The following is a 24129-nucleotide window of genomic DNA, read 5'->3' on the forward strand; positions in this document are numbered from 1 at the left end:
CTGTGTGTAGTAAAGCCATTTAACAATCAGTTCTCTATCCAGAAGTCATCTCCGGAAAATCTTTTCAAGTATGATCCAGTCGTGGGACCAGAGAACATGATACTTGTGTGTGTGTGTGTTTCCACTGCCCTTTGAACTGTCAGCATTTATGTCCTGAGCCCTGGCTGTGGACAGCACCAGGGCTAAGTCAGAAGGGTTTTTCTTCAGAAGGTGAAACAAAGCAATGTTACTTTGATAATTCCATTACTATGAAAACCATGTTTAGATTACACTTTGATTACAGTTTATCTTTTACTTTGTAATCTGATGTAAAATATAGTAGTACTTCATTTTTTTCAGCATCATTAGGTGATCACATTCTGTAAGTGAATTTTCCAGATAAGGCTGTCACATTTAAGCACCAAATGGTGCAAAAGTAGGTGAACTATTATTTACGGTATATAGTTTACTTACCGGTGTCTGGAAAGAGCACCCTGGTGTGATAATAACATTTTGTTGCCAGCCCTGGGGACATGGCATTGACCTTCAGGACTGCTTAAGACCAGCATCTTACAGTGCATCTGTGTATGTGTGTGTTCTTCCACCCTCCATTGTCAGCCAGGCAGATGCCCCAGATGGTTAGAATTGTGTCCAAATTTAGAATAAATTAACTCAGAGGACGTTGGGATTGTTTTGTTGATAGACTTTGTGACTTTTCCTTCAATATCACAGATACTTGTTTCTTTATCTTTTAGCTTCTATTTAGGTAAAGGTTTGGAACTAGTGAGGAGTTAGTGTAATTAGAATTTTCACTTGCATTTCTGTCAGAAATCAAAAAGACCTTTAATTTATTATTGACTACTTCTCTATAGGATCTTGAGAAAGTGAATCCACTTCTGTGTTTATGTTTTTATATACAGAATTGTGTGTGAAAGGACTTACCCTCATTAGTATTTTACTGGATAAGATGTGTATAGCTGATATTGGCCAGTTGGCCTTAAGTTTTGAAGAGTTTGCAAGTCTCAGTGAACACAGTGTAGTAGGTTTCTGGTAAACATTTTAAAATATTAAAATAATGGTTTTAAATGTGTGACTCATCTCTGCTTTGTCAGCCAAGCTCTTGGTGAGATTAATTACAAGACTGAATACAAAGTATACGTGTCTCCATCCTAAAAATGTTCCCATTTTCCATTTTAAATGCAGCTTAATAAGGTTCTTTCCTTTTGATAAATACATTAATTTAGCTGTTAAGATAGATTTTGCATCCCATTTTTTAAGCTGGATTTTCACTTTAATTACATGATGCTTTAGTTTAACACTTTCATGTTTTGTGCTGGGGTAGGAAGCTTCACACGTAAGACAGTGTTGTGTACTGTTCCCTAAATAACAAAATTATGGTTTAACCTCCTGTTAAAATTGATCAGTAGAAGTTTCATGTTTCCCATGGATCATAATGGTTTAATTATTTGAACTGAAGAGTAGTGAACTGACTGGTTATTTCTTGTGCAGTTTTACATGACTTCCAGGGAAATCAGGCTGAGACAAAAGATGAAGCATGAGAAAGACAAGTGAGTTTGGGAGTTGCCCTGAGTGTTCCCTCTCGCTTGTTCACCTGAGGCCATAGATAATGCGTTAGGGATCCTCTTTTTCACACTAGTCCCTTTTTTGTTGATAAACAGAAAATTATGGGAGAAGACTGAAAGGGAAATAACTAGACTCCACTGGCCTTTTTAGAAATTTGTTTTGAAATATTATTCCTTCAATTTTTTTTAGTTTTTTGGGGGGTGGGGGGTGGTAATTAAGTTTATTTATTTTTAGAGGAGGTGCTGGGGATTGAACCCAGGACCTCATGCATGCTAAGCACACGCTCTACCACTTGAGCTATACTCTCCCCCTCTGCTCAATTTTAATAAGTTTTATTTCTGCTATTCCCCTCCTTCTCCCAGTCCACATTTGTATGTGCATTTTGAAAATACCTCCAAGGCCATAGCCACAGCTGCCCTTACTAACACCTCCTAATGGTTTTCAGAGATCTGAAATTTGAATTTGCATTGAAGAAAATTAATGCTAGGTGGTCTTTGAACACTATGTTCCCTCTAGAAATATGAACTGAAAGTGATTCTTTTATTAAATGTTGTTTAATTCTTCCTCTAAAGATTGCTACTCTCTGACCACTATAGTCGTCGAATCTCACAAGCATACAGTCTGATGAATGAACTTTTATCTGAATCAGTACAACTTCCAGCAACTGCACAGAAACCATTGCCTAACAAACACAGAACTGCTCAGATTCCTGGAAGGCAGCGCTCCCCTTCTCCAGGAGGGTAAGACAGGTTTGGCATGTCATTTGGCAAGATAATGTCAAGCGTGATTAGCTTGAGGTGCTTTTATGACCAAAGTCCAGTGTGTTTGCATCTACCCTGCTCTGAATTATGATCGTAAGGTGAATGAGAAAATGGCATCCTAATTATGAGATTTTTATTATTTTATAGAATCACCAAGGAGAAAGACAAAAATTGCATTAAATCTCTAATTACGATATAACAAAACACTTCGTATACCTAATACATTTCGATATCCGTTCAGTCTTGTTTTCTACTTTTCCGCAGTTTTTGTTCATAATGCCTTCTGTAATCTGCCTCCTAACTGCTCTCCCTGTTTCTCCACTGGCTCCAATCTTGCAGAAGCCGACCCCCCCACCAGCTCACCACTTCCTCCTCCGCTCTCTCTTCTGACCCTGACTTGCTGATTCGCTTGTAGATACTGTTACATGTTTCTTCTTTGATGACCTGCAGTAGGTTTGGATATGAGTTCAGTAGGCAAGAATTAATTAGACATAGAAGGCTAAAGAAGAGTACCCAGGCATAAAGTTTCTTATATATGTTAGACACACAAAATTGTATTTGTTGGTGATCCATAAAGTGGATATGAATTGGCAGTACATGTTGTTGAAAATTACCATCTTTGACAAAATAAATGATTAGGATTATAAACAAAATCATATAACTTTAGAGCCTAGAGGAAATGCTACCCAACACAAATGCAGCTGTAATCAGAGCACTTTGTGTGTGTGTGTGATTTGGGATGTCCTCAAAATAGCAGAGACTTCCCTTGAGTATTTTCTAGAATAATACAGGGTATTTAATATGTAAGTAACTGCCAAATGTATAGAGCATTTGAAATGGATAGAGAGATAAACACAACAATTTCTTTGGGGAAAACACGAGTGAAGTTTGAGTTTTGAGGAGAGTTACACACTAACCGCGCCACTGAGGAACAGAGTGAGCAGGATCAGGGAATGTATTCGTCTGAGCTGGAGTTCGGGCTTTTTGAAATACTGTAGTTTGTCTTTGATAGAGATTCTGGGAATATAGTAATTATATAATTTCTACTTTAGAGAGAATCGACATGGGCACAATTTTCCAGTCCATCAACCTGGAAAAGTCAGATGTATATCCACCAGACCAAGTTATACCCCAAAGGCAAGACCTTTCAGGCAGCCTCAAGGCTCACCCTGGCCACGTGGTAAGATTAAAGTATTTTATTGTCTTGTGTAATTTGGACGTATGCCTTCTTGTCTTCAGAGTTGTGTTTTCAATAGTAAAAGCTGTAAATCTTGGTGAAAATTTTAGTGAAAAGCAGTTCTCATTTCAACAGAATGCAAGGGATTGATAAAGACTTAGCCATACTGGAATTTTGTTCTTTTGAAATAAGAAGACCCTAGGAATCTTTTTAAACTAACAGTCTTTTTGCAATAGAATTTGAACAGTCAGTAAATCAGATGCGACTTATTTGGGAATCTCTTTCTTTTGTGTGTCTGGCTGAAGATGTAGGCATTTTTACAAATCACGTTCTGATAGATTTCAGGATGGCTGTATCACAGAAGAGGAATATGAGATACCGTGTTTTTACCCTTTGCCACATGTGAAGTATAATATCTGTTATTTATTGCTAGCCTGCCTTTTTAAATTTTGCCATATTTGGGTTTTGATTACTAAAGTAAAACATACACATTATATAAAATGATTACACGTTAAAAATATATAATCATAGCTAACCTTTTCCACAATGTGAAATGGTACATATGAGGATTATTTAAGAAAATTGGAACTTTTTTAACTTGGAATTTTTTTTACTATCCCTGATGAATTTTTGTGTTAAAAAAAAATCCAGTGAGTATATACTATGTTAAAGTTACCCAAGCAAACTAATAAATCAAGCTGTCTGGATTCCAAAAAAAAGTACGCATTTTTTAATATGTAGTATAAATGTATACAGCTAAAAATGTATTAAAACTAATGTGCCAGATCCTGTTTAAGCTCTTGAATAACAACCCTATGAGAAACATACTTTTATGTTCCCATTTTAAAGATGAGAAAGTCAAGGCAGAGAAAGTTGAAATAACTGCCTAAGATCACACAGCGAGGAAGTGGTAGAGTCAGGATTTAAACCCAGTCTGGTCTAGAACTTACGCACCTAGAACCTGCACTTTAGTATGCTGTCTTAATTTAGAAAATTGAAGTTTCCATAAATTCTAATCCTTTTGATAAAACTTAATAGTTTGGTTAACTCTTGCTTTTCATTGACAAATTAAATAATAAAGCTACTGCTCTTTTTTTTTTAACTAGAATTTAAAAATAATAACCATGTTTTTTTAAATTTTTAATTTTATTTTATATCTGATACCTTTACCAAAATTAAAGAAATACCCAAAATTGGCAAGGGTTTTAAACTTGAACCATGTTTTTTTTTTAACTTTATTTACATATTTTACAATATATTTTTTAAATTGAAGTATAGTTGATGTACAATACTATATGTTACAAGTATACAATATGGTGATTCACAATTTTTAAAGGTTATACTATAGTTAGTATAAAATATTGGCCATATCCCCCATGTTGTACAGTACATCCTTGTAGCTTATTTTATACCTGATAGTTTATAGCTCTTAATCCTTCACCTTGTCTTGCCCCTCCCCCTTTGAACCATGGTTTCTTAGTATCAGGTGAAAAAGTCTTGGATTATGTGGAAATATGTCTTTCTCTTGGACCTGCCCCCAGTGTCAGGCCTGTGTTGTTACCTTGCACTTGACTGGGCTGAGGCCTTGGCCCTCCTTTGGTCCCCTCGCTGGCCCTTGATGGACTCTGCTTGATGTAGTGCTGCTGCTCCAGGGCCCCCACCCCACGTAGATCAGTCCAGACCCTCTCCTTCTGCCTTCTTAGCCTCCTTTCCCTGTATAGTCAGGATAATCTGTGACTCTTGCAGGCTTATTTTCACATGCTGTGTGCTCCCATTCCTGCACTGAAATTCCGCCTTGTACCTTGAACCTACTTCCATGTCTTGGAAGACTTCCCTAATTTTAATTGTTTAGTTCTTCCAACCTGATATAATGAATTTTAATGTGCATATTTTTGTTTTTAATTGGTTTGTACTTAACTTGCATGGTAGTTGTGAATATTAGAGACAAATGGTAGCACTGGTAGCTAAAGTAGCTATTTTTTTGTCCTCTGAACACTCAGTCATGTTTCTCCCCCTCGTGAGGCACTACTGTAACAAACAGGTCGTCTGTTGTGGTTACTTACAAACTTAGTGTGTCCCATGACACACAATTTTTTGAGGGTAGCAACACTCTCTTCTTCACCTTGTATTACCCCTTCACATTGAACAAATGAAATAACTGAATAATTGCATAAATGGGGAGAAAAAGGCTATTTAAGCGTTTTTACCTAAAAATAGCTATTGATGAACCAAGTTTTGTTCAAGAATATTAATGGGCAGGTTTTGTAGTATTTTATACTTTGTCACAGAACACCATATGCCTAGCTGTTATCCGAGCTGACCCCCCGCCACTTAGCTTCCATGGACCTTTAAGGCAAAGGTAGGAGAGGCAACTTGAGGCACTTGTGAACATGCTGGCTTCTCTGACCATCCAGATAGTGCCTACCTGTGGCTTCCACCACCTCCAGAACCCAGCCATTTCCCTGGCAACATTCAGCAGCTTCAGGTCTCCAGTATTGTGGGGCAGTGGGAGAAACCCAGGTTCTTCCCAGTTGGTGATACAGATAACCCAAGTCCACGGGGGCAAGTTCAGTCATTGCATAGATGGGAATTGAGGATCCATCAGTGTTAAAAAAAATCACCGCAGTTCTTCCATAAAAGAAGAATTTACCTGAAAATACTTGAGTTTGACTATATGTTACTATCTTTTGTAAAGAAGTATGCAGTTTTGGCTAATTTCTTCAGCCCTGCATGCAGTCTGTTATACTACCCAAGGGTCCTTTTTCTTCCTTCCTTCCTTCCTTCCTTCCTTCCTTCCTTCCTTCCTTCCTTCCTTCCTTCCTTTCTTTCCTTTCTTTCCTTTCTTTCCTTCCTTTCCTTCCTTTCCTTCCTTTCTTTCTTTTTTGCTTGCTTTGTGTTTAATTCTATCAAAAATAATATAAAGACCATGTAATAAGTATCTGAGAAGGACTGGAGGCATAAATAACAGATCTCGACTTTGGAATCGTCCAGGCCTAGGTTCACATCCCACCTCTGCTGCTTACTTTGTACCCTCAGATATGTTTCTAAAACCTACCTGGTAGAGTTGTTGAGGATTATAAGTAACACATTTTGCATAACATAAACAGTAGATGATGGCAACCAATCCTGGAATTTAAGAAGGCTAAGTTGGTCATTCTCCTGGCATTTCGTCTGGGCTCGTATTCCTGGCTTTTCCCATTGCCAGAGATGTTGTCAGGGCACATTTGCCATCTGAAAAAGGACTGTGGTTGTGCTATAAGCATTTCAAGTCTGAAGTAGGCTTTTCCTTCGTCTGCACCTTTGTTTTGCTTCTTTGGTTCAAATCAACCACCATTTACTGGCCCCTACTAATCAGAAGATTTCTGTCCTCAAAGAACTTATAACATGAAACGTGAGAAATCGTGCCTGCATACGGAAGGTTAAAGAGGTGTGTGTGTCTTTATAGGAACTGCTACGTTTACCGTACAGAAAAAAGCTGGGGGGGCCAAAATGGCAGTGAGGAATGCTGTGCGGTCTCCAGTTACCTCCCCAAAAGGTAAGAGGCAAAGAAAGAACAGAAGGTGCTTGGACTTAATACTAAATTTTTAAAATCATAAATCACTCTTAGAAATGTCAAGTACGGATTTCAGCACAAAGAGCATGGCCGGGTGGTGTATCCCATGGTTGTGACCTTAACTCCTTCCCGAGTACATGCTTTTATGTCCAGCCCTGAGCTAAATAATAAATAAGCCCGTCGCCAGCAGCCAGCCCACTGTTCACTTAAAGGTGTGAAGACTATCCAGAGGGCCCTCTGAGTACTACTCTCCGTTTACCCTAAAGGACAGAGAGTTAACATATTAGCTCAGGTTCTGAGTATTGATTCTCTCTCTCATCTTAGGCAAATTACATAACCACTCTAAGCCTCACTTTCCTAGTTTGCAAAATGGAGATAATAACATTTTCCCCGTAGGATTTTCATTAAGAGTATTCATTCTGCAACAGTTCACTAAGATCCTGCTGCGCACCAGGCACTGTTAGTCAGGAACAGCACAGACGGTAGCGCAAAGATAAGGTGTGGGAGACCTGGAAGGTCTCTCAGAGAAAGTGTTATTGGAGTGAAATTCTGAATGATGAAAAGGGGTTGTCACGTTAAGATAAGAACAGTTCCAAGTGGAGAGACGAGCGAGGACAGAGCCCTGCTACAGAAACCGTCTCAGTGCGACAGAAAAGGTTACTGTGGGAAAGTGGCCAGGGATGTGGTGTAGGGGCAGGCTGGACCCTCTTGGCTAAGGGTCCAGGGGGACTCCCTTGGAGTGAATTAGGGAGAGCATGTAATTTATGTTTTAGAACGTGTGGGAGAAAAGAACAGAAGGCAGTAGGCAAGCACAGAGATAATTGCTCAGACTTGGGTTATCACAATAGAAACAGCGGGGAGTCATTAGATTTGGAATATATTTGAAGATGGACCAAATTAAGACTTGTTATTGGATAGGTTTTAGGATGCATAAGAAAGAAGGATAAAGGATGATTGGATTTTAACCTGAGCATTTCCTGGGATGCGGAAAACTATTGGAGGAAATGGTTCGGGGTAGAAATTAACAGTTTGGATTTTGGACGTGTTAATATTGGAATGTTTATTGCACATTCAAGTAAAGACGTCAGGAAAGCTATTTGCACTATGACGCTAGAGATACAGGTGTGAGGTTGTCAGCATGTATATTTTCAGCAGTGGAACTAGATGAGATCAGTGAGGGAGGGAGTATTTGTGTAAGAGGACCAAGGACCAGGCCCTGGGGCACTGGTAATTGAAGGCGATGAACGTAGGTGCAGCGCACAGCCCACAGTAAGTGCCAGAATGTGCACTGTCATTAGTTTCGGGGGTGCCTATTTCTTGGAGGATCATTAGTTCTAAGTGCATGAGGTTGGTAGAGGGATAAAAGGCCAGGCGGCCCAAACTCACCGGTTTGTTCCCTCCTCTTCCCCTCTTCAGGGGCCACATGCCTGCTCATTGGGACCTGTGTTCACTCCCACCATGCAGACTGCATGTATACACCCATCTTGGGTGTTTCTTTAGGTCACCTGAAACACGCTGCAGCAAGGGCTTTGGAACATAAAGTGTGTTGGGTGGGGCTCCTCCAGGGCCTTATGCAGGGAAGTGTTGCTGGTTGACGGGTCTGCTAGGCTGCCTCAGGGCACGATCTGGGATCAGTGTTTCTTTTCAGCAAATACTGATATTCAGCCGGGAGGAAGGGGGCCATCGTGCGTTGTCAGTGCACTTGCCCTGACGCCTCTGCCGAAGGCCGGCCGTAGGCAAGAAGCCTAAGCGGGGATCCCTAGAACACCACTCCTTGGAAGCTTCCACAAGAGACTTTCTGTAAGAGGCAAGGAAGGCCCAGCTCTCCAGGTTCGCCCAACTTCGAGGCTGGAACTTCACTGTGGTTCCATTTTTTCCTGTGGACTCTGTTCCCCAGACTCCCTTGTCTTAGAGGTTGCCATTACTTTTAAAGTCAGAAGAGGTGGCCAGAATCCAGTCTCCTTCTCTCACACTGACAGGACAGGAATTGCTAGAGCCCTAAGGTCAACCATACCCAGACCGTGAGATTCAAATGCTAGGTAAGATGTGGCTGCCTTGGGTTTGATGGTAAAAGTCACAGAGAAGAACAAACTCCATCAATGCATTGATCCCAACGTATGCTTTGCTCTTTTCCCTTGAAAGGCTCTAAGGCTCCGTGTCGCAGTCTGCAGTGCGCGAGCAGTCGCAGAAGTGCTGGGCTTGCGCCTCAGCTCGGGCAGGTGTGCGTGGAGTGCGAGAGGGAGGAGATGGTGGTGAGCCCCTGGACGGTGCCTGTGGACGTCCGCGCCATTCTGCACGAGAGCCACAGTTCCCTTCTGCAGGTAAGCACTGGTCCAGATTTCAGATTGCCTGGTGATTCCTTGTGGTCTTCGGGGCTTTTTGTTTATTTTTTGTTTCTCTCGTGGGATGTAGAAAATTCAAGTCAGTGTGAAGTGGTGATTCAAAGCGTCTGCACTTCGGTTTAGTACTCCAGCATTTACTTTTCAAAATTTTTCCTCGACTGTATTTTCTTTTTAACTTGAAAAAGAAAAAACTCAAAAAACAAAACACAAAATGTAAGATCAGATAATTGCACTATAGGTATAAAAATCCATTCTGTCTGCCCTCCAGGCCTGGTGCCAGCATCTTGTGTCCGATGATGTCCCTGCAGCCACATGTGCTGGGCAGCCACAGCCCTGGGGTTCCCTGCATGTTTCCTTCACCATTTGGTGGATGCGCAACTCTAGAATCTTTGAAAAACTTAGTTCATGTTCCATTTATTTTTTCTCAGGCTAGGACCACCTTTAACTGTCTTTCTCAATTTGCTAGGACTTGTCACCAACTGAAGAAAAGCCAGAGCCTCCTTTCGGGTTGGGTGGCACGGACAGCTTCTCTGAGAGCACCGGCAGCATCCTTGGCAAGCTGGACTGGGATGCCGTTGAGGACATGGTGGCCGGCGTGGAGGACGAGAGCCTGTCTGTCCACTGGGCCCTGGACCTGTAAGACTTGAATGTCACTCTGCTTCTGCACAGAGGCCAGCAGTTCAGTGATGTGGTTCTGAAAGACCTGTGGGTTTAAGGGAGAGAAGCAAGGAAGGAAGGGAAGGAAGCCATGTGGATTTACCACCTGCAGGCATAGTTTTACTTGGGTTAGACATTTCAAGAGGCAAAATAAACTTTTCTCAGTAATTTTGCCTTTGGGGGAGGGGGTTAACTATAGATGTATTATATGTTTTGGCATTTGACTTCTTATCTTTACGTATAATTTTCTAAGTGATGAGATAAACAGAACCTTTCAAGTTTGTATACTATTTAAGCTACTTTCAATAAAAATCTTCTGTCTTGCCGCCTCCTTTACTCTATACCCTGAGTTTTCAGAAACAACCTTATGTGAGTAAACCTAATAGGAAAAAAAATTCTCCTTTCACCGAGGTGAAGAAAATCACAATCTTACCTGAGACGCTCAAAAATGAACTCTGTTTTAAAACATATCCTAACATTGTGTAGGGCTTGGCCTAGGAGTCAAAAGAACCAACGACCTCCCACCAATCCGAAACTTTTGAACAAGCCAAGGTTCATGTGGGCCAGATCTTCTGTCCTCTGCCCTGTAGCCTGAAAAGCCTTGGAGGAAGAAAAAGTGATTGATGGATGCTTTGAGTAGGAAAGAGACTATGACTCTTGACTCTAGAGTGTTCATGTTAACTTTATAAAAACCTGTGGTGCCGAGACCTGGGTGGTTCTGGTACTGCACCCAAACAGTGGCATCATTTGGAGATCATTTTTCTGAGAAGAGACTAACAACCTTCACGTCTTTGTCAGTTTTTAGTGTAGTATCAAAGAGTACTATTATCTGAAAAGGCTATTAAACATTCCTTTTTTTCCAACTACATGCCTATGTGAGGCCAGATTTTTTCATTCACTTCAACCAAAACATACTGCCATAGCTGAGTGCAGAAGCTGGTATGAGAATTCAGCTGTCGTCTATTAAGCCAACCGCTAAAGAGATTTGTAAAACTATAAAACAGTGCCACTTGTCTCACTAAATTTTGTTTTGAAAATAAGTTATTTTTTTAAAAATGTGTTGTATGCTAACATTCAACGGGTCATTGTAACTTAAACATTTTTTTCTCAGTTTTAATTTCTGGCATAAATATCAACAGATGCACCCACATAAACAAACCCTGCTTGGGCCCCTCCGCGGGATCTGAGTATGAAAGGAAGAGGCCGTCGGAGAACCGCTGCCCTGCGGCCGACAGTGGCGGGTCTTAGCTTAGACGGCGCGGTCAGCGCCGTGCCGGGTGCACTCAGCTCCTCACTCTACTGCACAAGTAAGTTGGTTTATAATAGTATAGTTCCTTTTTACCTGCCCACACCTGTTCTGACTTAAACGTTCAGTTGGCTTTTAAGGAAATGATCTCCAGTGCGTTCGCATTTCTTCCTGTAGATCCAAAATTCTATCTAACATTGCCCTTCAGCTTGACGATCATTAGCATTTCTTGTGGTGCAGATCAGATCGTCTGGCAGTTAATTCTCTCAGGTTTCATGGACTGATCTATGTCTGATCTTTACTTCACCCTCATTTTGAAGGGCATATATTTCACAGCATTTATTCTGGGGCAAGGTCTTTCCATCTCAGCTGGATGCCTGGAGTGTAATGAGCTGTTAGCAAGATCTCTGCACTCTAGCTCTGCTCAACCTATTGTCTCTCAGCTGGGTAGTGACTGTTCTGTGGAAAGGCACTCTTGTGCTGAATTGAATATGAGCAACTCAGCTCTTGTCCAAGGACTCACAGGGAGCGCCACCCCCCCACCACGCTGGCCCCGACTTCTGGGGATCCTCTCTGTACAGCTTCCTTGTCTTTGTTGCCCTGCCTTGCAGATTCCAGCCTCCGCTACTACCCTGAACTTCGACCCTGCCTCTTCAGCTCAGTGGGACCCCTGTGGTCTGCTTGGACTCTAGCCCACTATGCTGGAGCCAGGTTGATATCCTTAAGCAGAAAGTGAAGCATTTATGAGATTTACTTCATGAGCTTCGCTTCTCTTGAGGATCACCGTCTTGTGCTGCCTGCTGTCCAGTGTCTAAAAGCAGCTACCTCACGTGTATCTTGTCTACTTTTATGGCTAAGGCAGGCAGGCTAGTAAGGTACAAGCTACTCTGTCACAGGCAGACGTGGAAGTCCTCTCTTAGTCTCAGTGAACTTTACATCCACACAACAAACCTGAAAATGAGGACTGAGGGGATGTGGAGTGGCATCATCAGAAGACTGATGATCCCAGGCAGTCTCAGCCTGTAGCTTGATTGTGTTCATAGTCTTTGGAAAACTGCAAGATGACAGTTTTGTAGTGTGCCTGAACACAGAGGAAATGTCTGAGTGTGTTTCACACCCTTCGACTTAAAAGAACAAGTCTAGCCTCCATGACTTCCAAACATGGGGTAAAAGAAGCAGTTTCCATATCTAGATTTTAAGCATGCACCATGCTAGCAAATACCTCCAATTATCAAAAGGTTTCCCCAATTCTCAAAACTGAATATTTTGCTCATATCTTTATTAGAAAATATGTTCTACAGCATTTAGTATCATGTATCACTAAACCAAAGCCACATCTTAGTGTCCTACTCTTTAATCTGAATCTCAAAACACAAAGCTCTGCCAAGAAATTATATCCACAGACCTGGGTTAAAAACACTGATTTCAGCTCATACAACTTAATAAAAAAACAAACAATTCAATCCAAAAATGGGCAGAAGACGTAAACAAGCAGTTCTCTAATGAAGGCATGCAAATGGCCAGTAGGCACATGAAAAAAGGCTCAGTATCAGTAATTATCAGAGAAATGCAAATCAAAACTACAATGAGGTAGCATCTCACACCAGTCAGAATGGCCATCACTAAAAAAGCCCACAAACGATAAATGCTAGAGAAGGTGTGGAGAAAAGAGAACACTTCAAAGCTGTTGGTAGGAATGTCGTTTGGTGCAGCCATTATGGAAAACAGTATGGAGATTCCTCAAAAAACTAAAAATAGACTTACCATATAATCCACAATCCCACTCTTGGGCATATATCTGGAGGGAACTCTAATTCGAAAAGATACATGCACCCCACTGTTCATAGCAACACTATTTACAATAGCCAAGACTATGGAAACCTAAATATCCAGTGACAGATGACTGGATAAAGAAGTTGTGGTATATTTATACAATAGAATACTACTCAGCCATAAAAAACAATAAAATAATGCCTTTTGCAGCAAGATGGATGGATCTGGAGAATGTCATTCTAAGTGAAGTAAGCCAAAAAGAGAAAGAAAAATACCATATCATATCACTTACATGTGGAATCTAAAAAAAAAAAAGACGAACGAACTTATTTACAAAACAGAAACAGACTCACAGACATAGAAAATAAACTTATGGTTACCAGAGGGGGAAGATGGTGGGAAGGGATAAATTGGGATTTCAAGATTTTCAGATACTAATATATATAAAATAGATAAACAACAAATTCATACTGTATAGCACAGAGAACTGTATTCAATATCTTGTAGTAACTTATGGTGAAAAAGAATATGAAAATGAATATATTATATTCATGTATGACTGAAGCATTATGCTGTACACCAGAAATTGGCACAACATTGTAAACTGACTATACTTCAATAAAAAAAAAATATAAATAAATTTAAAAAATAAAAATAGACTTACCATATATGATCCAGCAATCCCACTCCTAGGCATATATCCAGAGGGAACTCTAATTTGAACAGATACATGTACTCCAGTGCTCACAGCAGCATTATATACAATAGCCAAGACATGGAAGCAACTTAAATGCCCATCAACAGATGACTGGATAAAGAAGCTATGGCATATTTATACAATGGAATACTACTCAGCCATAAAAAAGAATAAAATAATGCCATTTGCAGCAACATGGATCGACTGGAGAATGTCATTCAAAGTGAAGTAAGCCAGAAAGAGAAAGAAAAATACCATACGATATCACTCATATGTGGAATCTAAAAACAAAGAGGGCAATAATGAACTCATCTACAAAACAGAAACAAACTTGCAGACATAGTAAACAATCTTACGGTTACCAGAGGAAAGGTATAAATCTGGGAGTTTGAGATTTGCAAATGTTAGCCACTATATAGAAAAATTGGTAAAAAAAAAAAAATCCGCATAGCACAGGGGACTATATTCAGTATCTTGTAATAACCTTTAATGAAAAAGAATATGAAAATGAATGCATGTATGTATATGCATGACTGAGACATTGTGCTGTACACTAGAAATTGACACATTGTAGCTGACTATATTTCAACTAAATAAGAAAAATAAAAACACTGACCTCAGCCTTTTCTAACTTTCTTACTTCAGCTCCCATTGTTTCTAGCCTATAGTATATATACAAGCCATTATATCTTATACCATTTTCCGTTTCTCAATAATTCAAATAATTATTATGTACCATGCTTTGTGCCCCGTTTAGCTTTTCTATAAGAAATCAGACCTCGGACCTTGCTGAGAAAATATGAGAAAAAGGAAATGCGCTTGATATTGTGCAGAAGGCACATTGGTAGCACTCCAGAATGCCACTTTCCTTTAAGCGTTGTTTATACCCTAACTAACAGTTCATATGTGTTCAGTGTCTGGACTGTGGCCCTGTGTCATAAAGGATACCCTAATGGAAACTAATGCTTTCATTTTCATAAAAATATTGAATCTGGGGAACATCTGAGAGGAGAAGAATCCTAGTTAGGTAAGATTGGTGTGTAGGCTGGGAATGAATTTATACGTGTGGGTCTAGGGCCAACTTCCGTGGCAGGAGTTGCCTAGCTGAAGGGGAAAATTTTATATAGGATTTAAAAAAACAATGATACTAATTTTAAAAGTATTTAAAATATATTTAAAGCCAGTAAATGTAAAAACAAGCTAATTAAAATAACCAGCATTAAGAATTTTAAAATGGTTTCTAAATTAAGTGTACTGATAAATTATTTTTATCCCTTCTAAGACCTAAATAAAAGGATAATAAAGGAATTTTTAAAATTTAAAATTTAAAATACATTTTAAGTGTATAAGTCAACACGGAGAGAACTGGAGAGGAGATATTATAATACGGGGTGAGAGAAGTCACGACAGGTGTAAGTGGGTGGAGGAAGCCATAATATGTGCAAAAAAGGCCCTCTCTCCCAGCGGCTGTGCCCCAGGCAGGAGCCCAGCTTCCCAGCTGATTACCTCAGAGCAGAGATCAGCAAGTCTAGCCTGTTCTCTGCTCTTGTAAAGTTTTACTGAAACACAGTGTGCCCATCCATTCACGTTGTCTATTCTGCTTTTGCAGTCAGTGGTGAGTTAGTTGCACAGATGCTACATAGACTGTGTGTCTTGCGAAGATTAAAATATTTTTTTCTGAGCCTTTTCAGAAATAGTTTGCCAACCACTGCTCTAGACTGGAACCTGCCAGATGTAATCTACCTATACACTCAGAGCTTCAGTACATTTTTTAGCATCTTGCTCTAAAACCTGAATGGACAGTTAGGCATCACCTGACATGGAGAAAGCCCTCATCATGAAAGGGAGTGTCCAAATTAAATAAGCAAAATAACAAATAGATAACGCAGGAGACAGAAGAAATGGCTTTTTAAAACAAACAAATTGGAATGCTCAGACAACAACAAGGGAAACCTTGTTCTCACATTTCCATGAGGTTATCTCTGTTAACAGAGAGGATTTATATTTCCGATTGGTGAGTGGCAAGAGTTCAACACTGATTCCCACTTTAAAAGTGAGTATACATGTACTAAAAAACAAAGTGTATGTATGACTTCATTCTCTTTGTCCCCACTCTTGGGAGAGATAAGTGAGGGGCAGCAGTTTCTCTTTCAGGAGGCTGAGTATTAAGTATTTTCCTTACAGAATACTCCACCAGCAGGTGGACGTTAAGGTCTAGATTTGAGGCAAATGCAGCAAGCTTGGTTGTGATTGCAGGTCTGGGCTACAATTTGTTCTCTATTCTGACTCTACTGACAATAATGCTGTCAATTTTATCTCCATCTGTCAGACTCCAGTTTATATTTCTAATCAGAACTCCAAGGAGTGAGGAAGGTGGTTTATCAGCCTCCTTAAATCTGAACACATGATGCATATAGGCTGTGGCTTGAGCTCAGGCCTCCAAATGGCAAGTGAGAATTCTACTTCCTAATCTGACAGATAAATATGAGACATTGCATTCATAAAATAAAGACGTGGTACTGTATGAAAGGAGCAACCAGAGGACAAGAAGAAATTCTTTGAAATTTAAAATACAGCTGTAATAAAAAATTTAATGCAAATTAGAAATTGAAAAACTCCCAAAGATAGAAGCAAGAGACCCCCCCAAAAAAAGAGGAAGAAGAAAAACCATAACTGAGGAGATCAGTTCAGGAAGAATAATACCTGACTAACAGAAATTACAGAGAGAATAAAGAAACTAAAGGGGAAGAAATAGTCAAAAAAAAAAAATCTCCAATCTCAAGGAGAATTCTCCGTAGCTAAGGACACAGATTAAAAGTCTATAGCTCTGGAGAATGAATTCATTAAGAAACATAGTTAAATTTTAGAATATGAGAAATATAGAAAACATCCTAAATGTTTCCAGAGAGGGAGAGCCCAGGGCATATATACAGGAACAATAATCAGTATGACAGCAGCCCTGTTAACTTCAATAGCACAGGCTAGATTATGGTGAAAATGCTTTCAAAGGGAAAATTCTCAATTTAGAATTCTGTACCTAGCTATCAATTATGAGGTGAGAAGACATTTTCAGACATCAAACGATTCAAAAATTTATGTACTATGTATGTATCCATTCTTAGAAAATTACTTCAGGATATGCTCAAGCAAATATTTTTAAGCAAAAGGGAGGAAGGCATGGATGGCTTCCAGACAGGAGTTCTGTATCCAACTAGAAGAAGGATGGGAAAATTTTGGTACAATACCTCTGCAGCAGTCCTGGAAAATCAGCCCAAGTGCAAAAGTAAGAACAGCTCCAGGAAGGAGTTTCTCGATGGAGGAATGGAAGAGGGGGTGGTGCAGCAGAGAGGAGACACAAATCAATGACTGACATCAAAGAGCTCCAAAAGAATTACAGATTTCTATGTGGAAATTAGGAGAGTGAAAAAGCAAAGCAATTTCACTAAAGAAAAAAAGAATATACAAGAAAGGAAATAGATTCATAGTAAGCTAAATATTGCCTCTGAACAATATTTACATAGTTTTGTATTACATAAATGCTCATTAAATACAGTGATATTCATAGTAGGAGGACAGGGAAAGAGTCTAAGAGCCAAGTCCTTATTTATCATAAAAAGAAGTCAAGAGATCATAATATAATTCAATATCTAAGGTCTAGAATTAAACTGTTAACAGTATATTCTTTAGAAATAATGGATATAACTACTCAAAGAGTTGAGTGGTTGCCTTTAAGAACAAGGTATTATTTCTTTAAATTTAATCAGAAAAATTAAACTATTAATTTATAGAAACTTTATTATTGTGTTAAAAGCCTGTTTTGTTAAAATTTTTATCTTGGAATTACTCTGAATTGTATAAAAGACAGGATTTAAAAAATTCAACTGACAGTTTTAAGCTATGCAGAAACCCACCAAGACTACTTTTCTCCTTTTTGGATGTCGCATCTTTTGATTCCTTCTCTCACCTCAGATCATGGGCTGTCTCCCAGATGAACCAGGGGTAAGTCATGTGGTCTTCTATGCGGATATCCACCCAGGCGGCTTGTCTCACTCACCAAATCTTACTAAGGAAATTCACATCTGTGCTCTCCTTATTACAATTTAATTTTTAATTGTTGACCATTATTTTAGCTGACCAAAGCTATGTGACCGAGTTAAATGTCTTAAACCCTTCTACAAATGAGGCCCCTTCTCGCCTTCCACTGCCACTCAGCCTGTTACCATCATCGTCTTGCAAGTGGGCCACTATGGGCCTCTCGTATCATTGTCAGTGATCTTTAAAAAAATGCAAATCTGACTTCACAAATGCAAATCCCTATTCCACTCCCACCTATCTTAATTTCTTAATGGCTCCCCATCGCTCACAGGACGTCCTTAACATGGCCTGGAAGAGCATCATTTGACTCAATTATTTCATAAGCTTCATCATTCTACTCTCATTTTGTCTCTGACAATCACAGGAACTGCAAAACTTCTGAAGGTGATACGCTTCTTTCCTCGTGGCCTTTGCATATGTTGTGTCATCACTTTGGGATTCTTCTTGCATTCCTTTCCTTCGTTTATTTTTTTCCCCTCAGACTTTAGAGTTTAACCATTATGTCGCTATGGAATGAACTGTTGGGAGCAATTAAAGGCAAGAGATTTCCCATCTATCAATGGGTCAACCAACATTATTCAGTATCTATTATATTTACCACATGTCAGATTTTATCTGAGGATTAGTTTCACTTGGAGAAGGAAGCCTTTCTGGTCTCCCCCAGCCCTTCAGACTTCAGTGCCACATATTCTCATGGATTCCCATCACTTTTTCTTTCAAGCACTTATTTTAACTGTAACTTACTAACTGTATCATTTGGTTCATTTCCTCTCTCTCCCACAGAACACAAGCTTATTGCCAGTGGGTCCAGCACAGTTCGTTGCTCTTGGTAGGCACTCAGCAAATACTTGTCAAATGATTGAATTTGCAAAAGCTAAAAACAAACAAAATCAGTGTTAACACCAACTGATCTCCAAGACATACAGTATGACAGGAAAGAGTTAGAATCCAATGTTTTAAGCTTAGGAAAGGAGTGCAGAATGCAGCCTGTGATTCCTTCATCTCTTCAATGCCAAACTTCACCTCTTGACATTAGAAATTCATTCCTTTGGTCATACTTCGCACCCATTTCCAGAATTATTCTACCTCAGAAATCCCACATTCCTCTCTCTGACTTTATCATCACATCATTCCACTTCTACTCTCTTGCTCTTACACTTCAGGAGAGTTCTTCAGGAGACCTCTGAACTTCGATCCTTCCATTTTTTTCCCTCAATCTAGGTCATTAACTATACCCCCAACAAACCCCTGTTCCTGCTCAGTGATAAATCACCTCTGTTGTGCAGCTGAACACTGCTGGAGAAAAGTAATGCCATTTGGCATCATCACAATCCTCCACACTGCAGCCAGTGAGTAAACTTTCTGAAGCACAGCCCTGAGTATATTTACTGTTTTGTTTTGTTTTGTTTTTTATTCTGGGACGGGTGTATAATTAGGTTTATTTATTATTTATTTTAATGGCGGTCCTGGGGATTGAACCCAGGACCTCGTGTATGCTAAGCACACACTCTACCACTGAGCCATATCCTCCCCCCTTATATTTACTATTTAAAGCCCTTCCAAACTTTTAAATATGGCTTTTTTAGACCCTTTATTATCTGTTTTTCTTGCCAACTTCACCATTACTCAGCACTTCAGTACTCTGTTGTCTCTGTTCCTGCTCTGCCACTCCTTCTCATTCTTTTCTCAACTCAACCAGTCTGGCTTTGCTCTCATCTTCTCTGAAACTACTCTCCTTAGAGTTTACCATTTACATCCTGAATGGCGGGGTCAAGCATTTCTGTCTCGATCTTACTGCGGAGTTTTACCTGCTGCTCTCTTCCTCCTTGAAATTCTCTAATCCTGTAGTTTCTGCATTCTTCTCAGACTCCTCCAATTGTTTCTCCTGTCTCCTCCACAAATGCATTTTTCCCCACTGCACCTTAAATGTTGTGTAGTCTCCAGGGTCCTTCTCTGGCTCTGTGCTGCTCACTGTAACTACAGCTTATATGCTGGTGGGCCCCAAATGCAGCCCCTGCCCACACTTCCCCCTCTAAAGTGTTATGCTTGTGTATGTTCCACCTTCTGGACATCACTTAAACTCCCTATAGGCACTCACTTTCAACATAGTACACCTGCAATCTCTCCAATCTTCTCTTTTATCCCCACTACCATCATTATCCTAGTCCAGGTTTCTACCATCTCTGAGAGTATTGCATTAGTGTTCTGTTCTTGACACCCTGAAATGTATCCTCTAGTAGGAAAGCTTTCAATAATCCCTTTAGTCCTTCCACTGCCTACATATTTAAATTTCAATTCTCAAAATTATATACATACTTCTTATTTCTATAGCTTTATCTTTTGATACTTCACTACCCACACCCTGGTTCCTCCACACACTGTGACGTCCACACTTAAAAGTTCCTAATAGCATGCTAAGTGATTTTATTTACTAAATTTCATATTATACTTATTCAGAAGCACATGGCTTCAGACTATGAATTCTGACTTCACAGTTAATACTCTTTTCACCAATCTAAGTTTTGGTCTTCCATATCAAACTAGGTAATGTAAAAGATAATTAAAAATAAAACACATAAAATATTACATTTCATCTTATCTATTTATCTAATAGGATGGTATGCATCTCAAAATCTATATTTAGTCATTAAGTAGCCTACATTCAGATCTTTTTATTTTTTTTAACGACTTAAATTTTTTTTTTATTGAGGTATAGTCAGTTTACAGTGTTGTGTCAATTTCTGGTGTACAGCACAGTGCTTCAGTCATACATGAATATACACCTATGTTCAGATCTTAACGGGTGATTGAAGAAGGACTTTCCAGATGAAATCTAGCTTATAAGAACAACTGATCTGGGAGGTAAGAGCCCCAAGGGTTGCTCTTTGCTTATTACTCTTGGCTCTGATACTAAGTAGGTATGTAGCTTGTAGGTATAAATTCATCTCTTTGAGCCTCAATTTCACCTTCTTACAAAGAAGGGTTTGGATGAGAAAGAATCTCTTAACCTGTAGTCCATGGATTTTCAAGTCAGGTCATACATACATAGACTTGAGTGGGGTGACCATGAATCCCTTGAAACTATATGCACAATTCTGGGTATAAATTTGTCCAGTTTTCTAAGGAGAGAGTTCATGATTTTCATTAGATTCTCAAAGATGTTCATAAATTCCAAAGTGGTTAAGAACATTTGAATTAAAGAACTTCTTATAACCCTCATATAAGTCTATAAATATTTTAAAAACTATGGAATGTACAGATCATTGGTTTAGCTTTATGACAAATTTAGATTGTAATTACTTTTTTCTGTTTTTTGTTCCAGGATCTAAATCTAACAAGGTTAAGGCTAAATTATAATTCTAGGCAAGTTACGATCAAGTCAAACTTACACTGCCATTTCTTAACCAGAAGAAAGGCTAATGTCAAAGGTGAAGACCCTAGAATTATTTGACAAGTTAACACAAAATAACTTTTCTAAGGTTCTAAGGGACTGAGATTAAACAATGACTCAAAAAAGTTACGAATTACAGAAGCAAAATACCACTCAGCAAGAACTGTAATGCATATGAACTATAATAGTAAAAATAATCACAGCCTGTAGTCCACTTATTTCAAGCAACAGTTAACATATCTAACTAGCAGAGGTACTTTAATCATTGTATCCTCTGTTATTTAGTTAAACTTGCTTCCTTAATCAGTTCTTCATCTCCAGTTGCTTGCTTGGCATTTGCCAACTAAAATTCAAAGGATATTTATCACCATCTTTCTGAAAATTAGACCTACCTCCTTCATTATCTCTGTAATGGTACCTCTGTTCTAGTTATGCAGGATCAAGAATCAATACATACAAGTTTGGATGAGGGGCAGTATCTCTCAAACCTACAACAAATTCAGGTAAGAAAAAAGAAAATTATTGTTATTCCCCTATTTAGAATAAACTATTTTCCTAAGAATCTAAGGACAAACCAGTTTCTTCATAAAACATTTGCAAAGAATAAAAAATGAAGAAACATATACATTAAGAAACATCCCCCTCCAAAAGACAAGACATTTTGAGAAAATTGAAAATTTGAACACTTACTGGATAGTTGATGTCAAGGAGTATTATTAGTATTTAAAGATGATATATTTATAGATGAAATAATACATCTGGGAGTTGTTTCAGAAAAATATGAGGGAGGGGAGTGTAGAGAGTATGGTTCCAACAAGCTTGGTCAGAAATTCAGAACTGATTGAAACCGAGTAAGAATACATGGTGGTTTCATAACAAAAAGTTAAAACAGTTTAAAAAATTCTGAGAAAAAATGTGCATATTGCATCACTCTGAGCAATGAGCCATACATAACTGGAATCTTGAAGAGTGGGTTGGTGATATTCGCTTGTTTGTCATGCGAAACACAAGGGGATTTTATGACCACTTCAAACTAGAGTTTGGTCAGTGAACTTCCTATCATACCAACTTTACAGTCGAGTGTTTATCAGATGTGACTGATAGCTCAAAGCATGCATTTAGAAAAATCTTCACATTAAATATTAATTTGTGTAAAAAATAATATGCTTCCTATGACAAAAATTAGCTAAAGGGTTAAAATTTTTAAGTTTTAAAATGAGCAAGGCAAACAGCTTAAGATTCAAACAAGCAGAATTTGTACAGCAAAAATTAGTTTCAAATTACATTATTATTTTAAATGGGTGACCTGATGAGTTTTATGTTTGCAAAAGTAATCTCATCCAAGTTGAAATCAGTAGTTCTGAAGATGCAGAACACCTGGCACTGGGATAGTGATCAGGATGAGTTCTTTGTCTAACTAAAAGTGGTGTGGGGGGGAGGGAGAATCATACATTTTCTTGCTTAAGTTCACTTTCTAAATGAGCATATGATAAATTTGCTTGGTTATGAAATCTACATTGGACCAAAAAAGCCTGACTTACCTGTCTTCAATGAAATAGCCTACAGCCATTCAGAATTTCCTGTGTACTTCAGTTACTTCGGATACTCAGCGTATCTACTGAATAAGCTATGTATGTTGCCCCTAAAATTTCTGAATTTCTTCTACTAGAGATTACTAAATTCTATTGTCCGTATTTGTCTTTTGGTATGGATTTTTAAAAAACTACCCAATCTTTGTCAAAATAATAATAAATAAATAAGAAAACACTAAATTTCATATTAATATATTAAAGTGAAGACATACTTGGAAATTTTTATATCAAATATAACATCTTTTCAATACAAGTCAATAAAACATGATATAGCTTAATATAGTATCAACAAACTATAGGTTAAGATTGTAATTTGTAAATCTCCAGTACTTGAAAAGTTTGACTTTGTATAACTGACCGCCAAGGCCTTAACTTATTTTAGTGTTAAGACCTAAAATATATTGAAGAAATCTACTTTTTGAAAATATTGGTTTGTATATTTAAGGGTTGAGTCTTACCAGTTGTATTAGCATTTGACTTATATTAGCTAAAATATTGGGGCTTACAATATATGGAAAATTCCTAAAGACAGCAAGCAATTTCTCTATGACCAACTGAGGCTACAGAGGCCTTACTCTAAATAGGATCCTCAAGAATATATACTCCAAGGATGCTTTAAGAACTGGTTTCCTTTCAAAAAGGATCATCTCCTTTAATGCTTGGTGTTCAGTTAGTTTAAAGCAGTGAGACGCAATTACTCCAACTTCAAATTTAAATCCCTACTATAACATTTGTAAGCAAATTACTGAATCCTTTTGAGCCTCAGTTTTCCTTATTACAAAATGGTGACAAAATATTTAACTAGCAGAGTTTTGGTAAGAATTAAATGACAGAATGTATCATTAAATGTGAGGATCATAGCGCTCCAAATTGGCTCTTTACCCACATCTTTATCCTTTAGACCTTTAGAGCTTTATAGGCTGGACTTTATTATATGCTTATTTTTTCCGAACTGGTATTTTATTCTTATTGATGTATTATTGTTTTCACAAGCTACCTCAAATCCTTTGCTGATAAAAGAAACTCCAAAGGAGAAAAAAATCCAATCCAGTTTTGTCCCACGTAGTTCACGGTAAAAAAGACGAGAAAACATGCAATTAAGTGGAAGAAAAAGAAGAGTGAGAAAACATTTCCTTCAAGAAAATGTTCTGAAAGAATTCCACATAGGAAGTAGATCCTGTAAAGTTATTTTCATAGTGGTTTAATAGGCGTTCACAAAAAGGTATTTTATGGCGATGTCACTCTTCCTCACAAATTGAGTATCTTCATTTATTGGCCAATT

At 38.5% G+C, this 24129-nt stretch overlaps 1 protein-coding gene across 1 annotated transcript in view; it reads left to right on the forward strand.

Moving 5' to 3' along the window:
* CPLANE1 (ciliogenesis and planar polarity effector complex subunit 1) overlaps positions 1-10384 on the forward strand; it is a 97267-nt gene extending 86883 nt beyond the window's left edge. The window contains exons 49-54 of the mRNA XM_072958766.1: positions 1489-1547; positions 2136-2303; positions 3377-3504; positions 6947-7036; positions 9197-9375; positions 9863-10384. Of these exons, the coding sequence (XP_072814867.1) occupies positions 1489-1547; positions 2136-2303; positions 3377-3504; positions 6947-7036; positions 9197-9375; positions 9863-10036 (798 nt within the window). The 3' untranslated portion in view covers positions 10037-10384. The remainder of the gene's footprint in view (positions 1-1488; positions 1548-2135; positions 2304-3376; positions 3505-6946; positions 7037-9196; positions 9376-9862) is intronic.
* Positions 10385-24129: the final 13745 nt, after the last annotated feature.

This window comes from Vicugna pacos, chromosome 3 (genome assembly GCF_048564905.1).
Source record: "Vicugna pacos chromosome 3, VicPac4, whole genome shotgun sequence".
NCBI classification, from domain to species: Eukaryota; Metazoa; Chordata; class Mammalia; order Artiodactyla; family Camelidae; genus Vicugna; species Vicugna pacos.